Raw genomic sequence first — 26,263 nt, forward strand, 5'->3', positions numbered from 1 at the left:
GAATGACTATCCAGTTCGTTTGGGGATCCTGGCGTTACACCTTGGCGAAACCTTAAAAAAATATTTCGGAGCAGAGTTTAATTTCCTTTCTGTGCAACCAGAGACGTAGAACACAGGTACTTGTTGGTTGTTCGCCAAAAGAGCAGCCAGCTGCTAAAAGTTTCCAAAACACCGATCGCGCTTCCTGCTCTGTCATGTGCATCATCTCTGAACTGTACCCATCTGGCTGCATCGGTAGCTTTACAATCAATAGGTGTTGGTATTCGGAAACATGGTAGCTCCGGGGTATATATACACCAATACCTACTGATTGTAAAGCTACTGATGCAGTCATATATATATATATATATATATATATATATATAAAGTTTTTTACCCAGGAAAGCTTATTCCCAAATAAACCTGTTAGTCTTTAAGGTGCCACCGGACTCCTTGTTGTTTTTATATAACACCTACACAGATGACACCTGTCCAGAAGTCACTGACTGGCGGTTACGGTTATTACAATAAATGCAGCAGTAAGTAGTTGAAGTGTATGACAAGCACTTACCATAAAGTCTTACATTTGTATCTAGCTTAGGCACCGTTTCGCAGAAATACGGCAAATGAATACGAACAACATCCTCGATAACCTTCAAATTACAGAACTTTTTCTCCTCGTGTTTGTTGCTCACTACTTGGCTGAAATGACCCTCGCAGTTTCTTTTGTAAATTAGTGACTAAGCTGGGAAATGTTTAAGGGGCACTCCGAGCTTCAAAGTAATATTTGTATCTACAAAATGTCCTTGCATCGAATATCAATAATATATTACAAGAGGAAGAAGTTTCAAAATCAAAAGAGCTGTCGCTGTTGTTTGTCATATGTTTATATATGTGTTTACCCTATTTCACTCGGACGGTACAAGTAAACTATTCAGTTTCATGTTTGTCTAGTCAATTTCGCTTTCTGATTCCCTGCCTAACCACAATAAACATTCGAGGCGATTTTTTTAACGGAATCTGAATGTTAGCCCCTAATGTCTAGTGTATCCCCTTTTATGTTTTCTGGAAGACATGACTCGGGGAGTATTTCTGCTTAGTATTTAGTAGCCTGGTTGCTTTGACAGTACCTGGCAATGTAGTCGTTGAACGCCAATCTTTCTGTGCCGCATGCACAGTTTTTTGACTGTTTTCTAGTTCTGGGATAAGACACTTAACCTGTGCTTAAAAACGCAAATTTATTTCTAGATGGTGCAGCGTCAGCAAGCGACCTGACCCGGGAGGGCTAAGGGCTTTTAAAGTTTAGAGTTTAATTGAAATGTCGGTGAAGTCCTAGTTCCTTAAAAAACATTTATCGGTAAAGGGTAGAAGCATACGGTGACTATTATACACATGCCTGCATATAATGCAAATATGTGTATGCGGGTTGTTTGCTGTGCCCAGATGTGATAGATAATTGTATATTATACGATTTCAGCCTAAATTTAATCTGGTAAATTTCCCCATTTTCTGTTTAAAATGCTCACTTTGTTCCCATTCCCCCACCCCTCCGCTGACCTATATAAACCAACCAGTGGTTATGTTGGCGGCTTCTGAGCCCTCCAAAGCTGGCAAGGCAGTTCTCTGCCTAATAGGGATGATCATTTTCTGGTGTCCCTGTATCCTCAGTGAATTGCGCTGGGAGCAGTGGCATGACCTCGGGGTTCTTTCCCATTCCCATACTCTGACCTGCTTGTGACCTACAACACGGACCGTGACATCTGAATGAACTCTGCCAGCAACTTCGCCAAGTTCACTGTCCATCAAATAACGAGATACGGTGGCCTGAGCACCGATAATTACCACAGGAAACCTTTATTATCGCCACAGCCATCTATTCTACAGTCGTCAGTCCGAAAAGAATCAAATGGTAAAGAGTGAAAGGGATAATTAAAGACATCTTGGAAGGGGGTCAAGAAATTAACAGCCTGATAGGAACAAACTTTGATTACAAGTAGTAATTGCTACACTTCACTTGCAAATGCTCATGTTTATTTGAAAAACAACATCAGTTTCAAGTCTCTTTTTTTTTTTTTTTTTTTTTTTTTGCTAGATTCACATTACGTTATTCAACAACGCGGTTACAGTGTTAGTGCTCGGGGTAATTTTTGAGCTTGGTCCTGAAGAATCGGCGATTACTTCTCATCCAAGCTGGAGGAGGAGGCTGCAGAGCTGCATTTGCCAGTCGGCTCCCCAGCCGATTATTGTCTAGGTGAGCGGCCAGGTCCCACTCCCACCTAAATAAAACGGAACTGGAGGTGGATCAAAGGTTCGCCTACTTTTCTTTAAGAGGATCACAATAGCGTCAGTAGCGTTTGGATAGATCAGTTCAGTGGTTGTGCTAATTAAAGTTAGTCATTGACACTTGTATCCACCGCCTACTGATTTCCCCTCCGTTCATCACAAAGATTCACCTTAAAGACAAGGTCAGGAGGGCAGAGGCTGCTGGTTCACTAAAGGGTCAACCTGCCAACAACACTTAACTCCGACTTTCAGTACAACCTTTTCCAGATTTGACCTGTCACATTTGGTAGCCATGTTTCTGCTCTAGGTAGCTGAGATGTTACATGGAGTGAAATGATGTTACCCGACTTTCTGATGTTTAATTAGAAATACTGATCCAGGTAAGCCACCAGTGCGGTGGCTGCTAACACTCTGGCTAACAGAATAATAAATCATTCCGGCTGGTTTTCAGGCAGTGGGTCACCATTTAAGGCAAATATTTTGACTTTCCTCATTTTTGGGCGATTGCAGAAGGACAAGAACGTTTATTTAGGGCAGAAGTGTCATTGGAGAAATTATCCTACGAACCAATGTGTCAGCCTTCATAAAGGGCAACTTCATCCCACAGATAACAGGTGTGGGGATGTAGGCAGGATAACAGGTGTGGGGAGGTAGGTGTTCTGTTCCGCCTCTCAGCGATCTGATAAATTTTAATATTACGCAAGAGCTTGACCTAGAGCAGGAGTAGCCATATTTTCCATTAAAATGTATGAAAAGTAATTATCAGATGTTTCCATTTCCTTGCTTCCCCTCACCTTTTAGACGGACAGTATGTACTATGTGCCTTAGCCAAAGCCCAGCGAAACCTTTCCATTGACACCGGTGGGCTGCCATCATGCCCTAGGTGAAAATGAAATAATGTATTCACTGATCTACACAAATAATACTTTGTATTACCCTAAACTCTCCTCTCAACGCTCCAATGTAACTGCCATTTCCATTCATCGACATGAAAGGTAGGCTTACATTTACCCTTACAAAATATCTGTGAGAAATTCTTTTACAAGGGGAAAAAGAAAAATACTTGGAATTGAAGAGCAGGAAATGGCAATGCAGACAGTATTCAGAGACCCTCTAACAGGTCAGTCAGCCCCCAACCTTAACTCCACGTGAATCCATATTTAAGTCATTGTACACCATATGCTGCATGACAAGTGGGCTTGTTGCTCAATGTTGCTCTGATAGTTATTATAATGTGAATATCGCTATAAATATTGAATTCATTATTCTGTAAGAGGTTCCAGAGTGTATGCACAAGAAATGGGTTTCGATCTTAAAATCAGGAACTTTTCAGCCAGAATCAAATAGTTAAATGTCCTGGCTCTTTAAATGTTTATTTTTAAAAGGTCACTTCCCTGTTGAAACCCGATTCTCTCATGCAGGTTTCAATCTGCAACTAAACTCTAGTCTAGGGCACATTTACTCTGAAAATGAGATTTAATGATGGATCCTTAATAATAGCAGCACAGTCCTTACTGTGATACAGTGTTACTGTACAATATTAATATACAGTACTATCTGAATGCATCTTTATCATATGGACTCTAATGGAAAGTGTCGGAGTGAGATGAAATACAAACTCTTTACATTAATCTATCGGAAATTAGAGTTATCAGAAAGTTACAGATAATTGGGATGTATCTGACAGGTTTGGACCTGTCCGATTTCAGCGACCCCTTAGATTTTTCTCTTTTTAAATATCCATGGAAATTTCTAAAAGGCTATGGCCCAACATGAAAAAACCCACTCCCCCCTTTACAAATACATGTGTCCCATAGGGCATAACTCTTCTGCATGTGGAACAGGAAATTCCAGGCCATCTCTAGCCATGCGCTGTAATGAAAATGTGCTAGAGACGGTTATTTTTCTCTCCTTCCTGCATTATTCTCTATGCGATCAAAAGGAAGGGGGCAGGAGGGCTGACGAGGCAACAGTGTGGCTTGGAAGGCTGTTCAGTGGATAGGGCGTTCCCCTAAACTTTCAAGAGTCAGGTGAGAGGTAGCAGGTGAATCTAAATCCCCGGGGATTCTGTTTTAAAATCTAGAACAGTTGGTTTCTTTCCCCCAGCCAAGTTTAGGGAAACTGCATACTTGGGTCTTGGACTCTTTCTCGGTGGTTTGGACTCCTTGGAGTTCATCTGGGCCCTGGTTTTCCCCACCCGGGGTGCAGTGAGGATGGCACAAACCAAGCCTTTCTAATGTGCAAGCGGACGAACGGGAGATCTCACCGGATGTGCTGCTGCATCCGGAGCCCCTCGCCCGTGGCCGTGGTGGGCGGCAGCAGGGCACCGAGAAGGAGGGGATGGATGGGCTAGGCCCCCTCTCAGCAGCCGGATCCCAGCCCCGCTGCAGGGCGCTGCGAAAAGGAAACGGGCCCAGGGGCTCGTGTCGCGCTCTCTGTGTCCGGTCGGTACAAATCCTGGTGCTTCTCCCCCACGCCCGGCCCTTCTGAGATCTGCTGCGGCGTCCGCTCCTCGCCCTGCCCGCAGCCCGCCGCGGCGAAGGCTCAAGCTTCCCGGGACACCTGGCGGCGGGTGCTGGCGCCGCCGGGCTGCAGCGGGTGGAAGAAGAGCTGCAGCCCGTCCACGGGATGCACGATGGGCACCGTCTGCATCTCGGGGAAGCTGGGGGTGGCCAGCTCCCAGCGGGCCGTGCGGACCAGCTCGATGGCCAGCAGCTTGAGGATGGCCTTGGCCAGCTCCTGGCCGATGCAGCTCCTGACCCCGCCGCCGAAGGGGATGTAATGGAAGCGTCCTGCCCCCTCCTGCCGGGCCGAGCCGAACCGGTCCGGGTCGAAGCGCTCGGTGGGGCTCTGGTACACGGCCGCGGTCTCGTGGGTGTCTCGGATGCTGTACATCACGCTCCAGCCCTTGGGGATCTGGTAGCCCTGCAGGGGAAGGGGGGGAGAGGAACATCAGCTAGCGGGCAGCTGCCACCGGCGCTGGGGGGGGGCCTGGCCTTGCACAGCTGCTAGAGGGAGCCCTGAGGTTGTGCTGCTGCTGGGACCCGTCTCGCCTAGAAACCTGCCCGATCCGGGCCTCCCCGCCGCCAGCCATCCGTTCCGTTCGGCCGCCAGAGGGCGACACTGCGCCTTGCCCAGGGCCCCGGACCCCGTTCCCACGGCCCTCCCTAGAAACCGGCTCTGGCTTTCTCCAGGAAGGACGGAGATGTTGGGTGGGATGTTTAATTCGATCGGGACCGGGGTGCCTCCCTCCGGGTGGGCACTGGATGCTAACTAACCACCCTGTCTAACGCGGCAGCTTCAGAACCCACCCACCCCCCAGACACCGGGGTTCATGGAAATAACTTATTGCTCTTCCTCCGTGCAGAACCATCAGCAGGGAGGGCACTTTGAGACCAGAATCCTGCTCGCATCGCTCACGCCTGTAGTCCCCAAGGACACAAACAGGACTCGTGTGATGACGCCAGCTGGATCCAGGGCCTGTTCTTCAGCTCCTACTCAGACAAGCAGTCCCACTGCTGTTGTGTTCATTGGGGCTACGGTGCCTGAGCAAGACTTATTCTCCTATTAGTTGTAGAACTGGACCTGCCGTGCGATTTTGCGGTTCTCTACTGCTCTGTTTCGCTGTCATTTCTTGTATTCACGCTGTGATATTGTGCCTTTTCGGTATTTGCTGATTTAGTAACATCAGTATCATTTGATTTTCACGGAAGCAGCCAACACATTTTTGGGCACTATATAAATAAATTACTTTTAAAACAAATAACCAATTATTTGATTTCTAGGTGCTTTATGTTTTCCATTTTCTGTTTTAAGTGGCCAGTTAGCGGTGTGCAACATTCCCCCGTATTCTGTGCTTTCTATAATGGTAAAATGCAAAAAAAACATATTCGGTGTATATTTATTTTGCACAAACTCAGGTGCGCCTGCAGTTGACAAAATGTCACATCTTACATCGTAACAAGTGTTTCCCACTAAAGATAAACTCGTTCTACAGACAAGTTTTAATGGTCGCACAGCTGCCATTAGTAGGAAATCAGCCCTTTGAAATACCCAGAGGTCACTAGAGAGGAAGAAGAAAATAGTGTAAAACTGTCTGATAAGACATGCAGATACACATCAATGAACTAAAGCGGCTTAGCTCAAAGCCATAGCCGAGTCTTTAAACGATTGCAAAACGGAACAGATAACTTACATCCAGCTCAAAGGTCTGCAGGGCAGTCCTATAGCCTCCAGAAACGGGCGGCAGCACGCGAAGCACCTCCTTAACCACACAGTCCAAGTAGCGCAGACGGTTCAGTTTATCCAAGTTCATCTCAGGCTGACAGTGACACTCTGCCTCTGGAACCACTGGCCCTGTGGGCACCTCGAACCGGCTGGGCGGCTGGGCGGCTTCCTCTTGCCTGTGGTTTGAATACTGATCGTTTGTATTCAAACTAATTGTTTCTTGTGTCATTCTGGTTAACGTGAGCTCCTTAAGGAGAGGAGGCCGCCGGATAAAACCACCCCCAGCATCCCCTTCTGCCTTTAGATCAAGTTGCTGACTTTGATTCTTCGGCGTCCCTTCCGGCGTGGAGAGGAGACGCTGTTGAGAGTCACTGTCCTTCCTCTCTTTCTCCTGGACCATCGGTGTATCTTGGCAGGGTTCAATATATGGGTGGTTCTTTTGGGAGACTGCGGGCGAAAGGCAATGGCAGTGCCTATGCAATTCATGGGACACCAGTTCCTGTCTTATTTTTTCTACCGCCGAGGGGTGTTTCAGTAGCAGAAGGATCAGAGAAGTGCTGGCACTAGCAGTGGTGAAGAAAGCAGCAAATATCAGCTCAATCGCTGACTCCTGCGAGATAATCAAATGTGACAGTTTTAAATGCGTTTGTGTTTTAATCTTCAAATCATACTCCCACCTGTTCCCTCTGAGCAGCGCTGTCTAGCCCCACGTGGCCCGTCTTTATTTCCATCATTTGAGCGTTTAGAAACTCAAATCTCTGTAACTTTACAGGACTTGCGTTCCTTTGCTAACCGAGCATTATACTGCACGTCTACCACTTAGGTAATGGATTGTTTATTCCACTCCTCCCTAGGAACCTGCAAACATTATCAGTAACAAGAGAAAGAAAAGGAGAACCAACTGCTGCATCAGCATTTCAACTAAAAAAACAATGTTAAATGTTTTCATTTTTGAAAATATATTAATTCTGATGCGTGCTTATGAAAAGGGCTCCCAGAGAGTATTTTAATATAAAAAATATACCAGGCTGAGAATTTTGTGAGCAAAGGTTATCCCCACACTTAGCCTTACAGATTTGGATCTCCGGCTGCCAGACGCTACATTTGATATGTACAGATTCTTCCACTCTCTTAAAGAAATCATCGCTGGATAGGCATGTCTTCTACATTGCTGATGGTGGATATTGGTCCGGGAGTCCTAGGTTCCTATGCTACCGTCTAAAACAGGTAACGTTTGTTCAAACGCCCCCTGAAGTCAATGTGAAGACGTCGTGTACATGAATAGAACTGGACTCCGGCCAACAGTGAGTACAAGTAATAAGAAACTTGCTGTGCCATCACAATTTATGTATGTGAACCTCCGCAGCTCTGCAGCCAATAGAGAGTTACCTGGATACAGATGTTTGACAAATCCCGGGTTCTTCGATTGCCCCAGAGGCAAGGGCATGTCAGAGTCTGTAGATTAACTAACTTTCTTATTGCTCGATGACATTAGAGGAACATCTAAAATCCTGTCAGTGATCTTCGATGGTTCAAAATTCCCTGAGGCTATCAACCTTTCTCCCATGCAGCCGCACTGTGCATAGATGTGCCGCCACCTGAACTAAATCGCCATGGGCTGGATTTTGCAAGGTGCTGAGCTAAACATTAAGGGGATTCTCCTACTCCCGTGCGTCAAGTTAAGGGTTTTGCTGGATTGCCTCACAGTGTTCAGCATCTGGCAGAACCGAGCCCTGTATAACAAGTCATGGGACAACCACGGAAGAACTGTCCCCCGCACGCCCCCTTCCCATGCTATTTAGTGCTGCGAGAAAAACAAGTCTAAGGATCCAATGATTCCAATTGCTTCCTAGAAGCAAAAACTGAGGTGTGTTGCAGAGGAAAACAACGGACCCGAGTGTTATACATGTACTACGTCCCTCCGATGCTTTACATACATGTTTGTCACAGCGTGGCTCTGATAACTCAGCACACAGCCAAGCCACAGAACGATCCCAGACAATCAAAGTGGGCTCTCTGCGCCGACAATGGATCCTCAAAACCGTACAATCAGGGCTTTCTAAGGACCTCCCTTCAAATATCCCAGGAAACCAGCCAGGCCCTAGCTAAGTGATAGAAGATTAAATATTGGGAGGTTTTAGCTCCCCTTTTTCTTTCCCACCCATACAGAAATCAAAGGAAAACGTGCAGGTTTAGGATGTGAACTACGACTATTAAACCAGCATTTAAAAATGTGACCGAAATATTTGACAATCACTAGTTTGCCTTTCTGTAACGATGTCTGTCCTATTTCTGACTCTCAAGGAACTGCAGTTGCAGTGTCTCCACAAGGCGCAGCATCACGCCTCCCAGATGTTGTGCAGAATACACACAGTTACGCACAGAATATACACCCAGGTAAGCCTCGCTAATAGCTGCTAAGGTAAGGGGAAGAGAGAGGAGTTGGGTGAGGTAATATCTTTTATTGGCCCAACTTCTTCCCGGGAGAGAGCCAAGCTTTGGAGCTACAACAAAGCTGCATCCAGTGCATCAGGAATTTGGGATTTCCAGAGACAGCCGGTCATGATCCGGAGGCAAAAAGAGAGCTGTGGGGGGTGACCTAAGGGTGGGAATGTCTCCAGGCCCCACAGCCCCCCGCCTATGAGAAGGGAAGGGGTGAATCCAAAACACATCGGTGAAATCCTGGCCCCATTGAACTCTATGGCAAAACTCCCACTGACTTCAATGAGGCTAGGACTCCACCCCAAGGCTTCCGCAGAGCCTCTCGCGCTGCTCCCGTATAAAGACCGGCGAGCTGGCGGCGCTGTGGCCGGGATAGAGACTTGCAAAGGATGGGCAGAATGACACCGGGCTGCAGCGGGACACGGAAAAAGCCCTGGTGAGGAGCCGATTGGACTCAGTGTGACTCCGGCGCAGGTTTCTTCTCCCTACGAACCGGCCCAGCGGCGGGGCCGAGCTGCAGGATTTCCGCGGAGTTTGTTTCCTTTTTCAAATATGCATCAGGCCTGGGAATACCTCGCAGCGCCAAACGGTCTGATTTCCTGTTAAGGGCAGGGGGGAAGCCCCCCCCCTATTCCGCTTAAAGCCCCGAAGTACCCGGAGCCAATCCCGCTATGCCGGAGCCCCACAGCAAGGATTTTTCCTTGCTACCAGACCGAGGCCCCGCAGCTTAGCTAGGGCTTGTTTTGGCTGGGGAGGGAGACTTGTCAGTATGCTGGCTCTCCGGACCACCTCCAGGATGTATATAACGTCTGACAGAACTGGGGGAGGGGGCTGCTTGCCCCCGTATCTGTGCACATCGCTCCCGTAGACATTAGCAGGAACTGGGCACTCCCGAGAACCGTACACCGTCTGTGCTGGTGACCACAATGTCTTGGTTCTCCCAGTGCGAAGTTCCACAGGGAAAGCTCCGCGTAGTAAAGTGTAACGCCGCATAGCAACGGATGGCACTGCTGCACCGGGGTGCTGCTGAGTTCCTCCCACTCTGTTAGTCTTTACAAGGCTAATCTATCACCGCACAAAGGATGAAAATAGAGCCGCTCGCAACGTATTAATGTGGCTGGAAAGAGCGTCCTGACGCTAGAATATTTTATTAATCTAAAAAGTATTTTATTTATTCTCTTATAGCCAGTCCAATTAGGTGTCTTGTAGCCTCACCTCGTCTCTTATTCAGTCTGATTCACTATGGAAACAGCCTCAGGATGATCCTGTTTTCCTTCAAACTTAAATCTCACCTTTATTGTGACTTTACTGCCGTGGTTTATAGTTTAATTTATTTTCGTGCATTCTCAGAAAGCAAGATGCCCAACCCCCCACCGCCTTTTGTGTGAGCCCTACGAAGCTATGATAAAGGATGTGTTCTTTTCCCTGCTTTGGCTTTCGGCTTTTTCTGGTGGTTTCGATAAAACGGTGGGCTTTTTAACCTGGGCTGTTACACGTCCTGATTTCGTAAAGCACATGCTGCATTCATTCCCTGAGTACAATCCCCAGCATCTCTCGGGGGTGGAAAGTGCTCTTTGACAAGTATTTAAACACAAAGCGAGTCAGGAAATTAGTGCACACATGCGCTTGGAGTGTCTCTCAGAGGTGTGTATCCAATGCTGTAAAGCAACTACGATTTTTTTACCAAGGCAGATCATTCCACTAGATTAATATTCCGCTGTCATTTTATTTTAGTACAAGTCTCTGCCACATTAGACAGGAATCATAAATTATTTTACCATCCGTAAGAAAGTTTCTTTAAATGCAGCGGATGTAGGAAGTTTCTAACTGCACAGCCCACAGAAGTGCATATCAATATAGTAACACATGCTGACTCCCTGCCCATCACTGTTATCTCGACTGGGATGAGCCACACTAGCCTCTTGGCTCTATCCGTGGCGGCTCGCCAACTGCTCATATAATTATTTTTTAATAATATGCATTAGAGGTGCCTGGGTATAATCTGACAAATATTACATCACAGATACCCGGGTTTAATTGCACATAGATAGTTTTGTTCATCTCTTGACTAATGTCACCTATACCTCTTCTAAGCACCTCTAGCTGCTCCCGGAGAATATCGTTGAGCATTATTTACAAATGAGCGCATTATTTTTGCCCGATAGTTTAGATTTTCTTAAACATCGATCCGAGATCGATTTGGGAGGGTCATTTTAATTAATCTCTAAAATAGATTATTCTCCTGGTGAATTAGTTATACATTGTACGGGGATTCCTCCCACACACTGCTGTGCTACACAACCCGTGGCAAACACCCTCTGTTACTCAGCAGAAAAGTGGCTTGCAGTTCCCTATTTGCAGACTGGATTCCCCTTCGTGGAGTTCCACATAGGATAGGATTTGAACACAAACAAAAATAAACCAACCCGAACCTCTTCATGAGGAGATCGTTATCCCATTTTAAATACCGGGAAAGTGAACCAGAGAGAGGAGACTAGAAAGTGACAGAACCCACATCTCCTGGGTACCAGTCCAGTGTCTACTCGGCCACGCTGCCTCCTCACGAGGAATCCTGCCCCCTGACTTGGAGCCAAACGGTGCTCGTTTTGTGACGCACTCAAGTGAGAAGATGCCAGGAATGGGGAAGATCGGAGACGGAAAAGACCCCCTCATGGTTCCTTCTCCTGCCAACGCAGGATTGTCGGGAATGGCCCGGTGGCATAAGGTCTCACTTAATTTGCTATAATGTTGTTGCTCTGTAGCATAAGCTAACCTGACGGAGTTGGTGTTCTGTCGCTGTCCATTTCGCTGCCTACACTAAATGCCTAAGGATTTCAGGAAATGCATAATGACTTTTACCGCTGTTCTTAGGAGGGACGCCACCAGGCAGTGGTGAGTTTCCATGTGGAGACAATGCAATCCTGTCCACACACTTCCAGATTTTCAGAAGCAAAGATTCAGAAACTTTACAAAAACTGGTCACCTGCTCCTAGGAAATAAAGATCCGGGGTGAAATCCTGACCCTGCTGGAGCTCTTAGGAGTTTGGAGTCAACTGAGCCGAGGATTTCATCCCGGAGGAGGCTAAGCGGCATCGTTTTTACCATACAAGTTAATAGGATCTTATACCCTGAAACTGATTTCACATATGCTCCGAAAAGAAGATGACTTGGAAGGCCGTCAGTATTTTGGCAGTTCTGCCAATATGGCAGGCAAACATGCCTGTTTTTGGCAGCCCAGGGCAATACGGATAGAAGCTGATTCTCAGCCACAGAGGAGAAATATAGGTCAGTTACCCATTTTAGGTTTTACAGTAAGTCCTGATCTTGGACTGATATCTCGATATGATATTTTAAAACCCTACATTATAAATATACTTAAATCAGCTACTGCACACGTTCAAAATTATCCCAGAACTTCATAAACACTCGTTCAGATTTTTATATTTCACATTAATAGTGACACTTAGAATAGCCTGGTGGTACGCACTGACTCAGTACTAAGGACAAATACTTTCTCAATTCTTAGGCAAAATTCCCGTTGCTTTCAATTGGGAGCTTTGCCTGAGTAAGACCGATAGGATTTGGCCTTAAATCATAGCGCTGTCTCATGTTCACTATTCCACAGAGCACATCCACATTCTCAGTAATATAATTAACGAGCTGATGATCCTAGACAATGACCCAGAATCCATCATTCCATCTCAGGAGTCATTTTGATATATTGTTTCAAAGATTTCTATGTTTACCGCCCCCTGGAACACAGAGGCCTGATCCATAGCCCCCCTACAATAGGCGTGGAGGTGTGCGAGTAATGCACAATCGGGTCTAGCATGTCAAAGATAATATTTTGGAGTGTATTGAGAATACATGGATAGGCAAGAAGCCCCATTGGAGCTGGACAAACCTAGCAGTATTCTAGTAAAACCAGGCAGATGCCTGGAAGAAAAGCCAAGAGGATAAGGTAGGAGGGCAAAAGTGGCATTTATTTACTTTTAAAATATTAACTCAGTTCAAATGCAAAGCAATTTAACCATGAAAAGGATGTCTGTAGGGCTGGCACACTCTTCCTAAGTGTCCGCCTCACCTGCTCTCTGCTCAGGCTTGGGAACTGGTGAGATGCTACAAAGCTCACCTTTCTCTGCTCAACACCTACCTTAAGTGTTGGGTATCCAATCCCTCTTTCAACATCCTTGCATTTCTACGGTGTTTGGATTTTTTCCCAGGCCCTTATTTAATCAAGGTGGACAAGCAATGTTTAGTGCCCAGGGGCATTTAGGGTGAGGAAGATGGTTAACTATAAGCTTTGTTATTGTTTGTGATGGATTCGCCCAGAGTGGGTAAAACAAAGGCGGAGGCTAGCAGATATCAAATGCCCCCCCAATCAAACTGCTTTAAAGACAGAAGCAAAACAGCAAAGGAGATTCTCTTTACCTTCAGCTCCTGCATGGTGAATTCTTTGCCATGCTCCTTGGCACCGTTTATTAAGAAATCCAGAGCATCACGATGACCTTCGGAGTTCTTTCTTTGTAGTTTTTCCATTATGGCTTTCTCCATGTACTCATGTAACAGATCCCGGGCTTTGATCCCCTGCGAAGAGTCAGACATGATTGTTCAGGGACTGTCCAACCCAGCCCTAGTGAAGCACTGTAAGAAAAAATCCGGAAAAAGACCCTACCCAGGATGAATGGCACTCAAGGACCCCAAGAATCCCATCACTCTTATTCTAACTTATACCAATAGCTCAAATCCATGCTCCTTTTGTGCTCTGAGTGTGCTTCAATCTGCCACCTCACAATTAAATGACTAGGAAGGACAAAGTAATTTGTCTATGCTAGAGATACAAGGTGGGTGAGGTAATATCTTTTATTGGACCAATTTTTGTTGGTGAGAGAGTCCAGCTTCGGAGCCACACAGAACTCTTCTTCAGGTCTGGGTTTGTCATTGTTGACATTACTTGGCACTAGGCAGCTAGACTATTGGGAACTGGGTAATTTCTCCCTGTGCTACTCCAACACACCCTGTAAATGGAAGTACTGCCCAAGGAACACTCGGAGGGGAGGGAAACAGTGAAGCTAGAGGGCTGATGCCCAGGGGCGGCTCTAAGAATTTGGGCAGGGGGCGCGCTGCCGGTCCCGCGGCTGCGGGGGACCTCTTGCAGACGCGCCTGCGGAGGGTGCGCTGGGAGGGTGGCAGGCGGCTCTGGCGGACCTTCTCCGCAGTCGTGCCTGCGGGAGGTCCGCTGGTCTGGCGGCTCCGGTGGACCTTCCGCAGGCATGACTGCGGAAGGTCCGCCGGAGCTGCCTGCCACCCTGCCAGCAAAATGCCACCCCAAGCGCACGCTTGGTGCGCTGGGGTCTGGAGCCGGCCCTGCTGATGCCACAGTGACCTCTTGATGACTGCCATGAACAAACTCAGCTTTTGCTATGTCCAAAGGGAGCTTTCTGGCACCTGGATACGAGAGGATGACTTGACAAGCCAATCCCCATCTAATGTTGGTCTCCAGAAACTTCCAGAGGCTTTTCAAAGGCAATGACAAAGGGGTTCGCTATTCCAGATGAGTATGCTAGCTAAATATGTGATAATCACACCCAATTGGTTGTGTGTAAATGTGTTTGTCAGAAGGCTGTATTTCCATTAAAGGAACCCTCCATGCTACCAAACATCTAATAGATAGGAGTCAGCTCCGAAGCTGTCACTATGTGAAATGGAAATGTATTCGGAATGCAAGGTGTGTGGTTCTGTAACAAGAAGCCTGTCTCATGCGGGCCTCATCCTCCTAGAGATCACCCTACTGCAGAAGTCCAGAGGCAGGGCAATCTAACCTGAAAGAAATCCATGCACAGATTTTGCTAGGATTATATTATAATAGAGTCATATACAGGAGGTCAGACTGGATGAGCTGGTGGTCCCTTCAGGCATTAAACACTATGACTCCATAATAATATTGTCACAGGCCACCAACACCACCCAGCACTTGCACAGTAAACCTAACAACCAAAATTAGACCAAAGTCTTATAGCCAAGGTTGCTCAACTCTTCCCATTACAAGACCCTGTTTTTATGCATATAGCTTTGCCAGACTTAAACTGTTTGGGATGACATTTTCTCCATGCCAGGTGTCTGCATCAGGCTGAAGTATTTCAGCAATTTTTGGCCCAAATGGTTCAGCCTTTTCCATGAACAAGACTAGTGAAAAATATGTTGTTTTGCCCATGTTAAAATATTTTGGCAATCTTGAAGAGTCTCTAGCTCCCACAGGGATTTGGTGCAGGGATGATAAATTTGGCAGGGAGTGGCCTTTATGTCAGGGATGAGCCATCCCTGTGAAAATTCAGCCACACTTGGACAGGATGTAAGCCTCTGAATCTTGCTAGATATTCACAGCTAAAAACTCTGGAAATTTCATACGCCCTGGGCAGGCTTCAGCTTGGGTTCTGCAGGGAGCTGAGATGACTTCAACTGAAATTGTAACTCTGGGCTGTTGGTGCTGCAACTGAAAGCACGAGAACTATCTCTCCTGTGCTCTTCATGCCCTCTCCCCCTGCTGGCAACAAGATAGCATATAAGAGGAAGCAGCCTGATTTGAATGCAGAGGGGACAAAATGAGGGAGTAGATTAGAAGGAGGCTCTGAAGAAAAGACTCAGGACTGAGACTGAAGGCTGTCCCCGGGGGGAAAGAGAAGAGGATAAAATGGAACTAGGTGTTGAGATGGTGGGAGACTGGGACTAGTTGGGCAAAGAAACTAGGACTGGGAGCTGGGTGGGAGGGGGGATGGAGGGTTCATAGATTTTAAGGCCAGTAGGAACCATTAGATCTAATGTGACCTCAGAGGAGACAGTGACTAGCTGGACAGGGAAAATGGGAACCAATGGAATGTGGGGAAGGACATGAGGAGAGGAAAGACAGATCTGAGAAGGAGCCAGGGTGCTGGGGGAAAACTGGGATTGGCTGAACAAACCGATAGAGACAAAGAGTCTGGGGAGGGGAGGGGAGGGAGAGAAGAAGACTGGACCAGGAGCCCGGGGAAATGGGACTGGCTGGGCATTGGGCAAGGATACTGGGGGTAAGGGGCCACAGGGCCTGGGTGAACTGGGACTGGCTGGGCAAGGAGATTGGGAGTAGAAGGGGATAGGGCAGAAAGAATAAAGCTTGCGGTGGCGGGGGGAGGGAAGAGGCAGAGGAGTCTGTGCCCACTAGAGCACACTCTCCTCCAGTGCCTAAAATTGAAACCAAGATTCCTGAATCTCACCATTCCTTTGCTGTCAGCAAATATCTCTGAAACCCACTGGCAAAGTGAGTGTCTCATGCTCCTCTAGTGCTCGTCTACATAGAGAATGATCAGTTATTCTGTTAGCTCAAGTGGCAGAGGTCTGTTGGGTGGATCTAAAAGTTCCAACCCTGTTGATGACCCATGTGAACGTCAATATGATGCCACATGACAGAAGTTCTGGTTTTTTCCATTTTTTTCAAACTCCTAGGAAATTACACACAAAAAAATGGTGTGTAATGCACACACCCAAGAGATCATTCAGTATAATCAAATATATAGATGGAGCAGCAAAGAATCCTGTGGCACCTTATAGACTAACAGACGTTTTGCAGCATGAGCTTTCGTGGGTGAATACCCACTTCTTCGGATGCAAGCAGATCTGCTTGCATCCGAAGAAGTGGGTATTCACCCACGAAAGCTCATGCTGCAAAACGTCTGTTAGTCTATAAAGTGCCACAGGATTCTTTGCTGCTTCTACAGAACCAGATTAACACGGCTACCCCTCTGATACTATATAGATGGAGCTACCTATAGTGATAGACTCTAGAACTCCATCTATTTAGCTTAACAAAGAGAAGGTGAAGGGGTGACTTGATTACTGTTTGTAAATGCCTACATAGGGGACAAATATTTAATAATGGGCTCTTCAGAGAAAGGTATAACACAATCCAATGGAAGCTGAAGCTAGAGACATTCAGACTGGAAATAAGGCCTATATTTTTAATGGTGAGAGTAATTAGCCCTTGAAACAATTTGCCAAGGGTCCTGGTGGATTTTCTACCACTGAACACTTTTAAATCAAGATAGGATGTTTTTCTAAAAGATCTGCCCAGAGTATTATTTTGGAGGAAGTTCTATGCCCTGTGCTACATGAGTAGAAGATCACAATGGTCCCGTCTGTCATTAGAATCTATTAATCCCTTTCTAGCCCTCTCCCCGCTCAGAACCCACAGAACTACAGCACAAACAAGTCAACAGACTATATACTATTCCGGTAATAAATAGATGTTAGCAAGGACTATCTCAGCCAAAGGAAGTGGCATTCTCTGAACCAGCCCACAAGTGCAGAAAACTCGTGTGCTTGTGATGTACCATGATAATAGCAAAGCCAATAATCTGTGGAAAGGAATTGGACAGATCACTATCCAGCTGAGAATATGGTATCACAGAACTGAAATTTACTCCAGGGAAAACTCCAGATGTAACATGCTTAGCAATCAAACATTATATAATAATACATTGACGCCAACAACACAGAAAGGTGCTGGAAGCAAATATATAGAAAAAAAAGAAAAAGAAATGGCCACGACGAGGAGTAATTAGAGAACAATCTGTAATAAGAGAACAATCTGACCCTTTATAAGAAACCAGTGCAAAAGAAATGGGGCAAAATCTAACTGATCACTGCGACTAATACTGCAACGAAACCTGTTTACAACGTGACTCGTTACCCACTCAGGGACATGTCAGGGGTAGGATATCCAAAGAGGGAATTCCTGAGGGGACGGTGGGACGGGAAGAAGGCGATTCACTGTATTTTAAAATGGCAGTAGCGATCCACCTTGCATTACGAAAGCTACAACACATGCATGGATCCTTATAGGACAGGGTAACAGTGCGTGGTGGGCTTTCATGGCTCCGTGTTATTTACAATTCTCTAACTTCCAGCGCTGGTCCTGGAGACCAACCTCGGCTTTTTGGCTACTTTGGGCTGGACATTTTTTTTAAGGCAATGCAGCCTATCCGTACTGGGTAGGTTGCAACAAGGCAGAGCAGAGGGAAGCAAAGCGGTGCGAGTCGGGCATTTAACCCCACAACTGTACCTTGCGCAGCCCACTGAACGGGATGTTCAGGGGCAAGGAGAACAGGTTCTCCACCAGCTGCTCAAAGGTTTTGGCCAGGTCCTTAAACTGCTTTTCTTCCAGGCTGAGGCCCAACAGAACCCGAGCTGCAACGCGGAAAGTCAAAGTTTTAGCGGAGGAATAAACCGCGACGGAACCAGGCTCCCTGCACCAGCCCCGCAGCTCCCAGCTCACGACCTTCTGGATCCCGGGGAGGTAACTCTCCAGGGCAGCGCGGCTGAAGACTCGAGCCAGGATCTAGGCAGAGGGGAGGGAAGAGAGTTAGGGGGGGAGAAGAGGCTAGCGGCGCTGTCTCCGACCTGCAGCTGCGCAGCCAGGGGAACTGGGGCTACCCACTTGGCAGCCGCCGCCAATTGGCTTCCTCCTGGACGGAGCTGCCGGCTCAGTGGTGACAGCCTGGCCACGAAGCAGCGTGGGCTTCGCAGGCTGCAGAGGGGTGAATTACAACCGCCTTCCCTGGACCCTCGGTCTCCGCCCCGCTCACGCAGCCCAGCCCTTCCCCGCAACTAGAGGAGTTTCACACACGGCTCCAAACACAATGCCCCGGCCACGCGCGTGAGTCCTGGGTCCCTGGCCCCCTCCCTCCCCTCCCCGAGCCACGGTCGCTGCGGAGCGCACCTTCCTCCTCTGGCGGTGCAGCTCGCCGATGGAGTTGAGCAGGGTGTTGGAGCCCAGGATGATCTGGGTGCTCTGGGGCCACTGGGTGCTGACCAGGCTGTGCTCCCCCAGCAGGATCTTGCGGATGTTCTCGGCCCCGGTCACGCGGATGACAGGCTTGCCCAGCAGGTGGGTCTTGAACACGGGGCCGTACTTCTCCCGGCGGGAGCTGTGGAAGCTGGAGCCCTGCAACCAGCCGGCAGGTCAAGCGGAGAGCCACCCCCGGGGCAAGGCTCGGATCCCGCCAGCCCGACCCAGGGACAGTCCCGGCCGCGCTCAGATTTGCTGGCTGCGGAGCCCCCTCGCCCCATACAAGCCCGCGGCTCCTCGGGAGCAGGAGGGGAGCTCGCTGCGCGGAGCCTGGCGCCCTCCGCCGCGAAACCCGCGGGGAAGGGGGAGCCCAGCTCAGGGACCACGTGGCTCAGGAATGAAAAGCATTTAAATCCCTTCCTCACGTTTCAGTTAGTTCTGGGCGTCCCAGGAGCAGCCTGATCCCCGTGAGGGGGGGGGGGTGAACCACCCTGCAGGGCATCCCCCAGCAGTCACCAGGCCAGGCCCTGCTGCGCGGAGACTGCCCCCGCCGCAGGGGGACACGTGCTCTCCTCTGTACTTTACCTGGACGAGCCAGTGCAGGGTCTCCCCGAAGAACGGCCACCCCATGGAGCCTTTGGGGAGCGGCAGAGCGCTGCCCCGGTCCCTGCTCAGAGTCCACCGGAGAGTCCACAGGTGCCGGGACACGGTGAGGAGAAGCCCCAGGGCCAGAAAGGCAGCGAGCGCAGCTTCGAGCCAGGACAACAGGCTGATCCCCGCCAGCCACATCTTCGGCTCCCAGCCGCGGCTGCTGCAGCCGGATGCCCTTTGTCGCTTGTCACCCGGCAAAGCACCTCTGCAGCGGGCTGGGGGAGCGGGGGACTAGGCTGCCGGGAGGGAAGGAACAAGACAGGCCAGCCCTCGATTTCACATCGCCTGGAAAAGCCCCACGGCAGCGCGCGTGGCTTGGGGGCTGTTCAGGGTTTGGAGAAAGGTGCCCGCGCTCTGCCCCTGCCCCTCTCGGATGCCGCCTGGAAGGTGAAAGCGGCCACTTGGCAGAGAGGAGTTATTCAGAGTTAAAAAATCAGCTGCTGGGGTGCGATAGATTTACTGCCCGGGGTGAAAAACTGCGCTGCCCGCACAACGAACCGCACTTCAACACACTGAAGTTTGCGGGTTGATCTTTCATTTTCTCCTAGCAAAGCCGGATCCGCTAATCCAACAAAGTCACTATACAGCAAGGGAGTCTCCTCTAAGATAAAGTATCCGCCCCACTTCACTCCCCCACGAGTCCCAGGTTTGCTAGAAAGCAGAGCTTCAGGATGCTGAGCGCAGCAACCCTGGGCTCCGCTGGAGAAACTTCTCGGCTTACTAGGTGGTTGGTGGCGACTCCCCTGGCTTGGAGCAGCCAGCACTGCCAGGTGCTGAAGTCAGCATCCTGATGACTTTCTAACTGTATCCCCAAAGGGTTACCCCAGCAAAGCTACATCTGTCAAAGACCCTGCGGGGCGAAAGAGAAAGAAGCTGGGTACTCACGGCTTCCCATAACTTTTGTGGCGATCATAAAGGCGAATGGTCCGCAGGAAAAGTCTGCAGCCCAGTTCCTCTGCCCCCTTCCTCTCGCCGTCTCTGTCCTTTTTAACTATTCTCTGCCTTGAGCAGTTTTATATAGATATTGGGGGCCTACTATCCGATGCACGTTCAGAGGTGACGTCTTTGCTGCGTACTTCCAGAGCGTGACAAAGTGCAATGATTGGAGCCCGTGAGAAGTGAGGGGATTGATTGAAAGAGTGTGGGGAGCTGAAGAGGGGGGAGAGCTGTGACAGATCCCTGCAGCTGGAGGGCTGGGAGCCAGGTAACCAATGACAGCCAATCCAGTGTCACCCATTCTCATCCTCCCCACAGCAAGCCTGCATGCCCCTCGGAGTCCAGCGGGGCAGCGCGCAGCCGCCTGTGAGCCCCTCGCGTTTCCCCCAGAGCCCCTTCGCCACCGCTGACTCCACCGAACCCCCCAGGATCCGTGTCATTCCTTGATTTTGATGCTACGCAAGATGGGACAAAGGTCTCAGCCTGATCGACGTGAAGTGACCCGTTATTTGAATAGTGCTCCAAAGGGAACGCTGCTCGCCAGCGCTCCTTTCCTGGCCTGGGCTCTCCCCGAGTCCCGTCCCCCACACCCGCCCCTGGCTCGTTTGCAGTTAATTCAGAGCCCCCGTGTGCGAGGCGGGAGGTGTTTTACACTAGCAAGCAGCGCTGGCAGACGGATGCTTGAGGCTTGCACACTGCCTGCCAGCCCCGCTGCCGCTCAGCCCGAGCAGGGCACGACCACACCCGGGGAGGAAGCGGCAGACACGCGGGAGTTCTGCCAATGGGACGCTACGAGCCGGGTCCCGGTGTATGTTGGCACGAGCCGGGGAAAGGGTTCCCAGTGAAGGGCAGGTAGACAACCGCTTGGGTTCCGGGCTTGCAGCTGCCAGTCCCTGGAGCTTCCTATGTGACTCACGGCTCAGCAAGTCATTACGGTGCAGCTACACTGCCACGGAAGGAACATTAAGAGCAGGTAGCCTAATGCCTTGTGCAGAAAACACAGCGCCGGGTAACGAGCTAAATCCGAACCAACACGTTCCCGCACTAAAAGCTGCCGCAGGCATTTTAGCGGCCGGCTGGGTACGACACGCTCTTGCCATATTCCGCACGTAGGCAAAGCTCTCCCTGATGTCACTGAGAGTTCTGCCTGCGTGAGAAGTATGGGATCGGGCTAATCCCGGGCCAGGGCCTCGGATCCGAGCCAGTTTCTCCGCTAGGTCCTTCTCAGGAGCGGTATTACCGCAAAGCAAATCGCTGCGCAGCAGGACAGCTTGGGCTTTCCCGGAACTGTCTCCCCTGGAAAGCCTTGTTGGCTCAATGCGGGGTCGGCTCCTGCTCCCATCTGAAGTCAATCCGAGTTGTCCTGTTGGCGTCAATGGGAACAAATGGCTCTGGGTTCTAGTTATTCTTACCCTGCTGGTCCAAAGGAAAGCTCTCCCTCCGTAGGTCAGGGCAGCACCTTTATACAACGTATGCACAGCACATGTACTTCCCAAGACTCTGGCCTCTGGGAGCTTGGTGCAGCCTTTTCTCGCGGCACCCCATCTCCGCTTGCTAACACAGCTCCAGTTGCATCCTGTGGCGCGGCAGCATACAGGAGACACCTGTTGTTTGTTTAGATGCCAAGGTTCAGTGGCGCTCCCTTCCCTGAAATCTAGAGGCCCCTCTGGAGAATTGTCTCCGCTTTCCTTTGCTCCAGGCCGGATTAACCCTGTTTGCTGGAGGTACAGCTAGCAAGCCCAGCTCACTCCATGTATGGCCCCCGTGACCCAGGAGTAAAGAGGCTCTGGGCGGTTCGCAGAGCCTTACTATGTAGGAGAAGGGGGTTCTGTGGGGAAATGACGCCGGTCAGGCTAGGTCCGCAACTCCGACAGGGCAGGTCCGCGTTTACAAAGAGCTACAGCGGCACAGGGGCCGGTATCTAACGCGAGGTACAGGAAGGCGCAACACAAACCCGTTCTGGTGGCTGTGGAAAACACCCTGTTTACAGGGCAATTCGGGTAGCCGGGCATTTCTCAATTCACACTCCCATCCTCTATTTTCAAAGCAACGCGCAGCCCCCAGACAAACCCAGCAGAGCCCGAGCGGGGTCAGCAACTCCCCAGAGCCTAACTCTGGTTCCAAACGTCTGTAGTCCCCTTTAACGTGCGACATTTGAATGATCCCAAGGCTATAAATTCTTTTCCCCCCCCCCCCCCCAGCTCTTCGCACCCCGCCTGCCAGCCGGTCCCCTGAACCGCTCCCTTTCCTCGCGGGCACTTTCAGGCTGAAATTCCACCCACCCCTCCACATGGATTTTTGTAAGGGCAGAGCAGGCTCGCTCCGAGTTAATCATTTGCGGGTCCGCTGGGGAAAGCTGCCCTTTTGTAAAGCCCCTCAGTCCAAGTGGGGAGCGCAGGAAGAGCGAGGGAGCCTCCCAGCCCTGGTCGCTTCTCAAGGGGCGCCTGGGCTCAAACCCCTTCCAGAGCAGCCACTCGCGCCTGGAGAGGACCCCAGAAAGGAAGGAAGACACGGGAGAGGCTGCACTGCAAAGCCGAAGCGACAGCGCATCGGGTCCCGCTTCCCAAAGCTAATCCCTTCGTGCTGCCCCGTTCTTTGGTCATTACTGCGCCATTCTTCCTTGGAAAACATCTACCAATGGTTTTAGGAGGAGAACTGACCCAGCAGGAGGAGAGCCTCTGCCCTTCCCCGACTCTGCTGCTCAGAGGGGAGCGAGATCTCTAGGCCACGCTGAGCCCGACTGGGAATTTCAGCTCCAATTTCACACCAAGGTCTAACAGAAATTCTTGCTGCTGCTTTGCTGAAGCATGGGGCAGATACTCGGGCACAAGCTTCCCGGGACACACAAACACACACGGATGTGGACAATGACACCGTATGGAGAGTTTGCTGAACATGTTTAATATTTCCATCACGGAGGTGAAGGGAGGTACACAGGAACCTTTCCAGTCTCAGCTTACAAAGGAAAAAGGAGAGTAAATCATCGAAAGATAGAAAACAAGGGAAATTAACTCCGCTGTACAGTCCGACATGAAATTTAAGTCTGAGATGCATTTTAATACATAAAATTCAAAAATAAGGGTAAGATTTATATTACTGTATTTAGACCGTCAATAACTTAAAAATACAGCGAAATGTACATTCTTTTTACATGTCCCACAGATGGTTTGGTTTGTATTTATTATACATTCTCGTTATGTTTAAAATAGCCAGGATACTACAGGGCATAGATATTGGTCGTAGGAGGGAATTCTAATGATGGGGATGGCTCTATTTGTATAAACAGACATATTGACACACAGGGACTTGGTATGAGATCAGATATCGTAAATCTTTTATCCCTTACTTTAGTCTGGAGGGGGAAATAGGGGGCCGGGAATCATCTACAAAAGTACAGTTATAAAGGTTACCCCTGAGGAACAGAAACCAAAGCACATTGCAGAGAATTCAAATGGTTATTTACATTCATAAACTGAAGATTAACCCACTTCTGAAGAACAAAGCTATAAGCCCTAACACTGAATATATATCAAGTCTGGTTTTCAGGTAGCTTTAAAGTGTACAAAAAAATCAGAAGATTTTTTTCGTACCCCCAGACTATAAAATTTGGCATACAAAATGATGTCCCAATCACTGTTAAGGCTAATATACCATTAATAAAAAGAAAACGATCAGGCAACACCTGAAACGCATGTATTTCAACGTTTAAAAATATTAAATTAGGATTTATTCGGAAAACGGCAATTAAAGGATTATAGCAAAACTTTTTTCCAGCAATTTCTAACTGGAGCAAAAATCTGTATGTAACAGCTACCCACTTCTAAATAATGCATTTACAGTTCAGCTATTTCATGTACAGGGTGAGTGACCTGCTTTTTATTTTACAGTCCCATTTTTCACCGTTTGTTCACAATATATAAAATAGTATTCAATTCGTTAAAAATACATACAAAGTATTATTTCCTGCTGTCTCCGTATATAAGCCACCTCTAGCGCATTTTTCTTTTATTCAACCAAACAAGAGTCCTAATCACCATCCCTGCCTGCTATGTAGAAATGGTGGCCAGAAAATACATCTCGGCACGATGAGATGCAATCGAGCGAACAGGTCTATGTGTGCTGGGACATACCGTTCACTAAACTTCTAAGTTGCTTTACTACGGTCTCTATTAGCTTCTGCTTGTCCCGATCATTCTTCCTGAACTGAGCAAAAATATTGTTCTTTTTGCTAGTGTCTTTCATTCTGCAAGAAAAAAAGTGGATGACACAGGCATATTAGAAATGTCCCTAGCTAGAGAAAATCGGACTGGCTAAAATAAATTCAGCGCTACTTTTTCTCTTTTAAATGTGTTGACTTTGTGTTAACAAGAGTTAAAGGTTACACAAACCTCTTTTGGGGTCTCTCTTAGCTGTGTTTCGCCTAGTTGTATTTTTAAATTAAATCCCAGGCATACAGACCCAGTCTTTACAAATACTACTTAAAATCCGTTTAAAACCATTAAGCGAAACATTACATAAACAGGAAACATAACACTGAAAATTACATTTGCAAATGAACAAAATTGAAGGTTGTTTAGATCCTTCTCCATCTGGTTCCATTTTTGAGTTCATTCGCAATGAAATGGTGTGCCATTCATTGATAAATTATCCGAAGGCTTTATTACTACTACCCAAACTTGAAAATGAAATATAGTGGCGATTTAAAAACGAAATATAGGAAACTAATGTCTAAATAAAAAACAATTGTATATGTATAACATGATAGGGAAATACATACCCTCTGTGCACTCTGCAAAACATACATTCATTGCGGGGAAAGGAAACAAAATCAGATAACACATTTAAATCAGAATATATTTATGATTCAGTTATATGCAGGAGATTGACAAGTTGTTTTTAGCTAAAACATATATATGCTCCCCTTTCAGACTGTTTCTCACATCTAATTAGCTACTGTAGATTCGAATATGAGAATGTGCAGAACACAGATTTAACACCCAGAGTTTTAAATGCTTCATTTTACAAAGTGGAAACTAGGTCCCAGGATATTACTATATTGAACTACAAGGCATCAGAAAACTTTGAGTGAGACTGTGAGCTTTGAACGCATTTTGGGAGTAACTAGTGTGTTCAGTCTTGTTTTTGGTTTGATTTCCGAACCGAGATACCTTAATTTTCTCTTGGGCACAGCAAACCTGGGAAGATCGCGACACAGTCAGTGTCACTGATTTATAACGTACAGTAACAGCTGGCATTTACATCTCTGTTTAAAACTGGGACAAAGAACAAATTGAAACGCACATTTCTAGATTCAGCTTTATAAAATGAGCCTGACAACGCAAAAGAGGCTGGCGCTTTGCTGTTCCTGTTAACGTGATCCGTAACTTTATGGTACAGACTACGCTGCTAACCTTAAAGCAAAGGAGAAAGGGCAGAAGCATTTAAGTTCTACTTGTCGTTAAAACCGAGGTAGCAAGAGCTGTTGGGAGAAGACCAGCAACAGGGACGCCGGCTGCTGGAACCAGCCGCATTCTGCTATTTCTCTTGTTCGCATGAACAGTCTTATTTTCAAGAGAACCTCCCCCCCCCAACGTGTTGGCGCTACATACTCACTTCTCCAGGAGGGTAAGGGCTGTGCTTGGATTCACTCGTAAGTACTTAGAAGTAGGTTGACCATAATCAGCTAGGTAGGTTGACCAGTCCCACACCATAAACAGGTCCAGAAGCTACATGAAGAAGACAGAAAGACAAACGGTTAAGATTCAGACCGATGTTTGTCTCTGTTCCCTTGGTGTAGAGGGGAGAATGATACGTTTTAACATCCCCGAAGTACTAGCGATTGCTCAGACAAGTGGCGCCCTAAAACAGTCCTACATCCCCACCAGGAAACAATATGATCGCTCCAGTGGTGTTTGCAAAGCGGTT

General features: G+C 48.2%; 2 protein-coding genes across 9 annotated transcripts in view; both read right to left on the bottom strand.

Moving 5' to 3' along the window:
* Positions 1-1,698: 1,698 nt before the first annotated feature.
* LOC123373710 (cytochrome P450 26C1) lies at positions 1,699-20,356 on the bottom strand. Its single transcript, XM_045022794.1, has 7 exons — positions 20,288-20,356; positions 19,337-19,638; positions 18,683-18,907; positions 18,026-18,301; positions 13,363-13,518; positions 6,458-7,099; positions 1,699-5,187 (listed from the first exon to the last, which is right to left on the bottom strand). Exons 2-7 carry the CDS (start codon positions 19,538-19,540, stop codon positions 4,807-4,809), a joined length of 1,884 nt encoding a protein of 627 aa, XP_044878729.1. The 5' UTR covers positions 19,541-19,638; positions 20,288-20,356; the 3' UTR covers positions 1,699-4,806.
* Positions 20,357-23,218: 2,862 nt separating this feature from the next.
* The window catches only part of EXOC6 (exocyst complex component 6), a 192,265-nt gene continuing 189,220 nt past the window's right edge, over positions 23,219-26,263 (bottom strand). For 4 of the 8 annotated variants that reach the window (XM_045023841.1, XM_045023843.1, XM_045023847.1 and 1 more), the window contains 3 exons: positions 25,952-26,064; positions 25,116-25,127; positions 23,219-24,581 (listed from right to left, as the gene is read on the bottom strand). In XM_045023841.1, coding sequence (XP_044879776.1) covers positions 24,449-24,581; positions 25,116-25,127; positions 25,952-26,064 — 258 coding nt within the window. In that variant the 3' untranslated portion in view covers positions 23,219-24,448. The remainder of the gene's footprint in view (positions 24,582-25,115; positions 25,128-25,951; positions 26,065-26,263) is intronic. The other 4 variants (XM_045023842.1, XM_045023845.1, XM_045023846.1 and 1 more) reach the window with 1 other exon arrangement.

This window comes from Mauremys mutica, chromosome 7 (genome assembly GCF_020497125.1).
Source record: "Mauremys mutica isolate MM-2020 ecotype Southern chromosome 7, ASM2049712v1, whole genome shotgun sequence".
NCBI lineage: Eukaryota > Metazoa > Chordata > Testudines > Geoemydidae > Mauremys > Mauremys mutica.